Source organism: Lygodium microphyllum, chromosome 11, assembly GCF_053477565.2.
Source record: "Lygodium microphyllum isolate KBCC chromosome 11, Lygodium_microphyllum_v1.1.10, whole genome shotgun sequence".
Taxonomy (NCBI): Eukaryota; Viridiplantae; Streptophyta; class Polypodiopsida; order Schizaeales; family Lygodiaceae; genus Lygodium; species Lygodium microphyllum.
In genome coordinates this window covers 133,436,533-133,441,435 of record NC_141145.1, presented here as the reverse complement: position 1 = coordinate 133,441,435, position 4,903 = coordinate 133,436,533, and the positions used below count along the sequence as shown (strand labels likewise).

The 4,903-nt window shown below is 45.3% G+C and overlaps 1 protein-coding gene across 3 annotated transcripts; it reads left to right on the top strand.

Moving 5' to 3' along the window:
* The first annotated feature begins 210 nt into the window (after positions 1-210).
* On the top strand, positions 211-3,476 carry LOC148029405 (leucine-rich repeat extensin-like protein 6). Of its 3 annotated transcripts, none has more exons than XM_087688217.1 (3): positions 211-450; positions 718-810; positions 905-3,476. In XM_087688217.1, the coding sequence occupies exon 3, from the start codon at positions 1,066-1,068 to the stop codon at positions 2,593-2,595; it is 1,530 nt and encodes a 509-aa protein (XP_087544343.1). In that variant the 5' UTR covers positions 211-450; positions 718-810; positions 905-1,065; the 3' UTR covers positions 2,596-3,476. The 3 variants fall into 3 exon arrangements, with proteins under 3 accessions (XP_087544343.1, XP_087544344.1, XP_087544345.1); XM_087688218.1 differs by having other exon boundaries at positions 665-810; XM_087688219.1 differs by lacking the exon at positions 718-810.
* The last annotated feature ends 1,427 nt before the right edge of the window (positions 3,477-4,903 follow it).

The following is a 4,903-nucleotide window of genomic DNA, read 5'->3' as shown; positions in this document are numbered from 1 at the left end:
GCTATTTAGGCAGGAAAACCGACGTGTATAAATGCACAGAGTATGAAAGGAATACATCAAATGCATCAGTATTAAAAAATAATCCAAATGGTGAGTGATGATAATAATAAAACTAAAAGAATAATAACAATATAGTATAAATAAACAATAGTCACCTTTACTGCTGCTACCAGCACCACCCTCCCTTCTCTCTCTCTCTCTCTCTCTCTCTCTCTGTGGGTTGGCCGTCAGACGTGAGGCGCGCCCGAGTCTTAAACTCTCTGCCAGCTTTTTTTTTCTATAGGTCAGAATCTCATTGAATGCTCCTCTCCCTCCCTCTCTCCCTCTCTCTCTCTACTCGGGTCACTCGGGAGTCAGCCATCGTTGCTGTTGACGCGTTTCGTTGGCATCTGCAGGGGTATCAGAAGAGAAAACAACAGTGTGCATGCCAGCCATAGACTCCCATAGCAGGTTGGTAATCGAGTCACGAGTGTACGTTCCTTTGGTTGTTCCGGGGGGCGGGGGGGTGGGTGATGACGCGAGAGAGAGAGAGAGACAGAGAGAGGTTCTTGCCTTCTTGGATAATTGTTGTTAACGAGAGAGAGAGAGAGAGAGAGGTCCTTGCATTTTTGATGGAGCCAATCGTTGCTGGCTGATTGATAAAGTCCTTTCTGTTCTATTTAAGATTCTGTGGATCGTGTGATGTAAAACTGCATTTGTTATCTTGCGAGAGAGCAGGGTCATCGCTCTTCATTTGCGAGACAGGAGAGTGAGTGAGAGAAGGGCCATCGCTCTTCTTGGAGAAGTTTCTTGATTCGGTTGCAATCTGAGGTCTCTCTCTCTCTCTCTCTCCTCTCTCATTCTCTCTGCATTACTCGTCTTTGTTTGACCCCCTCATACCGTGCTTCTTGCTTCTCCATTTCAGGTTACGCACACAGGCGAGCAGCGTGTTAGGTTTGTTGCAGGTTTAAAGCAGGTTCAAGTGCATTGCCTTTTCATGGTCTGCGGCTTCTTATCAAAGGTCAGGTCCCTGGCGGAGGGGAAGAAGCTAATAGGCAGTCGAATCTGCTGGAAGTGGATGACGGAATGATGGATGCGGGTAAACGGCCGTTTGCTGCCATCCGGTGTCAGACTGCGGCTGTGGCGGCAGCGGTGCTGCTGTGTGTGGCTCTCAGCCGGGCAGCTTTGGGGCATGCTGCTGCGCCGGAGCTCGAGAAGGAATATGCCGATGGAGCACAGGCAAGCACTCGGAGAGCGGCACAGCAGATCACAGGGCCCTCCATCCCTTTCCTGGCACTCCTGAATCCTAACCTGAGGGCCGCTTTCTTTGCCCTGCAGGCTTGGAAGGAAGCCATCACCTCGGATCCCAACGGGATCACTGCAACCTGGGTGGGCCACAATGTCTGCAAGTACCAGGGGGTTTTTTGTGCCCCCCCGCCTGACCATTCCTGCGACCTCGTCGTCGCAGGGATAGACCTCAACCATGCAAACATTGCTGGCACCCTGCCGGAGGAGCTCGGCGGCCTGACGTACCTTTCCCTCTTCCACATCAACACCAATCGCTTCACGGGCACCCTTCCGGTCTCCATCGTTGCATGGACCCTCCTCTACGAGCTTGACATCAGCAACAACCTCTTCTCCGGGCCTTTCCCATCGGTCGCCCTCCACCTGCCCAGCCTGGCATTTCTCGATGTCAGATTCAACCAGTTTGAGGGTACATTGCCTCTCAAGCTCTTTTCCAAGAAGCTTGATGCGATCTTTGTGAATGACAATCAGTTCGATGGTGAGATCCCGTCTAATCTTGGTGATTCTCCAGCTTCAGTCGTGGTCCTGGCTCGCAATGGGTATACAGGAGGGATTCCTTCTAGCATAGGAAAGATGGCAGGAACCCTAAGTGAAATCATTTTTCTAGGAACCCCCCTTACTGGTTGCATCCCCCTGCAAGTGGGTGAATTAAAACAACTTACAGTGTTTGACATAAGCTTTAGTAAGCTGAGTGGTGTGTTGCCACCGTCAATTGGTAATATGGTCAGTCTGGAACAGCTTGATGTTGCCCATAACCTTTTGTCAGGCGAAATACCTCATGAGGTCTGTGCCCTTCCTAGCCTGCTGAATTTTACAGCCTCCTACAACTTCTTCACTGCAGAGGGTGCCAACTGCCTTGCACTTTCGGCTCGTGGGGTGATCTTCGATGACAGCCACAATTGCATCCCTGGGAGGCCACTGCAGCGCTCGTCGCAAGAATGCAGTGCGTTTTTTGCCACCGAACAGATCTGCCCTACTTCGAAGCCGCCACCCCCACCTCCACCGCCTTCCCCGCCTCCACCATGTCCTCCACCGCCATCACCTCCCCCTCCATCGCCAAAATATGTGTACCCTTCACCTCCCCCTCCCCCTCCATCGCCAAAATATGTGTACCCTTCACCTCCTCCTCCATTGCCAAAACATGTGTACCCATCACCTGCCCCTCCATATGTCTACTCATCATTTCCTCCACCTCTTCACACCTATCAGCCCCCCCTACCCCCGGTTTATCCTTCCTCACAACAGCCCTCCAAATCTCCATCTTCCCAATCTTCGGCACCCCCTTACACTGATTCTCTACCATATCCGTAAAGCCTGGGTCACTGCTGTATGACTTCTAGCGGCGTAATTCAATTTACTATCTTACTATGTGTTTGATTATTTAGAAGAGGCAGGTTGAAGAAAAAGAAATATTAAGGGAGGGAATCCTGAAATAAGCGAGAGGCCTCTTTATTGATAGATGGTTACAATTCCTCTTATATAATGTTAAAGAAATGTCTGCCCTGTCTTCGGGACAGTCTCCTGCATGAAGGGGATTCATGGAGGATGGTGAGAAGGCAAGGTTGCCATATGCATCTGCATATTGTATGTAAAGAGTGAAGGATGGGGACTGTTGTGAATACTATTTGTGGGTCGTCACAGCCTGTTATGATATGTCACAAGGAGACAACATTTAGTTCCTTTTGATGCATGCTGGTCTGCAGCAGATTGCCCTCCTTGTCAAAAATAATTCTATGATTCCAGTGTTAGATACATGTGGTTTTTAGGCTCAAGATTATGTGACGCAGGGGGAGCGGTATGGAGGGTTGGAACTCTCTAACACCCCTGAATGCTGCAGTCCGCATTCGAACCGCTTCGCCACAACCAGACACTCGAGCCACTCCGCCGCGACCGTGGGGGGGGGGGGGGGGGATACATGTGGGTTTGTAAAGATAATTTGAGAAGCATGTGGTGGTTCAACGTGCAGAACATGTTAAGTAAAGCCCAGATGGTAGCTACCTCTGGTTCCCTACCCACTCGTGCTTCTGGTTCCTAACCTAAAATGATGAAAAGGCTGAAGTCTAAAGCCAGTACAATGCCGTATGGTACCATCTACTATAGCCAAAAAAATCTGACGTAATTAAGGTGTAAAAGTAGTTCAAAGATAAGGATGTGAAACTTTTAGATTTGATGCGACACTTTGATAGGGTATAGCGGGACCTTCGTATCTTTTGACCGATATTAATCAACCTTGAAAGGTATTGTGTTTTTTGATCGGTGTTATTGATGTGATTGAGTGAGGTCTCTATGAATACATGTGACGATTAAGTAGGCCTGTGCTATATGATCGGATGCGATAAAGCGTAAGGTATTTGCTTTATGTTGAATGCCTTTATACAACACTGCGTTATTTTAAAAGAGGAATTAGACCCTATCTTAAAATCTCTTATCCACGCCAACATTATTTGTTATTTTTGATATGCCATCTCTAAATTGACATAACTCTAGAGCTCCAATATTTGACATGCTGTCTTTGAACTTGGAACTTTGCATTTATGCCAGATTTGAGCTCCATTGTCTATCAAACTAAAGCCACACATACTTGTCTTCACATGGAGTTTCACACCCTATCTTCAAATCTACTTACCATAGCCACATTGACCTCATTTGTTATTTTTTGATACGCCATCGTTTAAATTGACTTACTTTGAGCTCCATTATTTGATATGATGTATTTAAAATCACGATAACTTTGAGCTCTAATTTGTCTTGGACCTAGGATGAATGACTTTGATGTGAATATGCTATAGAAGTAGCTTAAAAATGGGCGTACAATTTGTAGTGTAAAAGTACTTTGAGATCAGATTTTGAAAGTCTTTAAGAGTGAGATTTGTATTGGGATTATACTAATGATTGAATGTGATTGACTTGTAAGGTATTTTTGTTATGCTTGCTCCTTAAGCAATAATGGACCTCAACCTTAAAGAGGATTGGATATGACTTGAGATATTGTAATGGATGTCACATTATGGGAAGTTTTATTAGATTTGTGTTGTGATTGAATGTGATTAACTTTAGACGACTTTGGATTTTGCTTGGACTTGATGAGAATGATAATGGAGCTTTTGCTTAATCTGTTGACAAAATGTGATTACATATTAGGTGGCTCTATGGGATAACCTTTGAACTTGCACAAGGTATTTGTATGTTGGTCTAGGGATTCAACTATTTAACTTGAAATGATGAGTATGTGCCTTGCCAAAATGGTGAAACGGTTAGGGTGGTGCTCAAGCATAATGGATTAAACTTCATGTTCAATCCCAAAATGGGGTGGAGCTCAAGCATTATGGAACTCCATATGCAATCCATAATACAAAAAGAACAAGGAGTATAGGAATGATGCAAGTCAAAATTAATGTTGGGTATCTTCATACGTCGATTGATAGGGTAAGTTCATTCTTAATAATCTCTCAAGTCCTTTTTAGTATTTGTTTGTGCCTCAACTTAAGAATTGAGTTACTGAAAAAGGCTTATCAAAATTTCATATGGCCAATAGGGAATTTAAGCATAATATGTTGTGTTAGGAGTTCAAAAAAGCACAAGATTGACAAAGGTATTTAAGGTTAATTATCAATCGGCT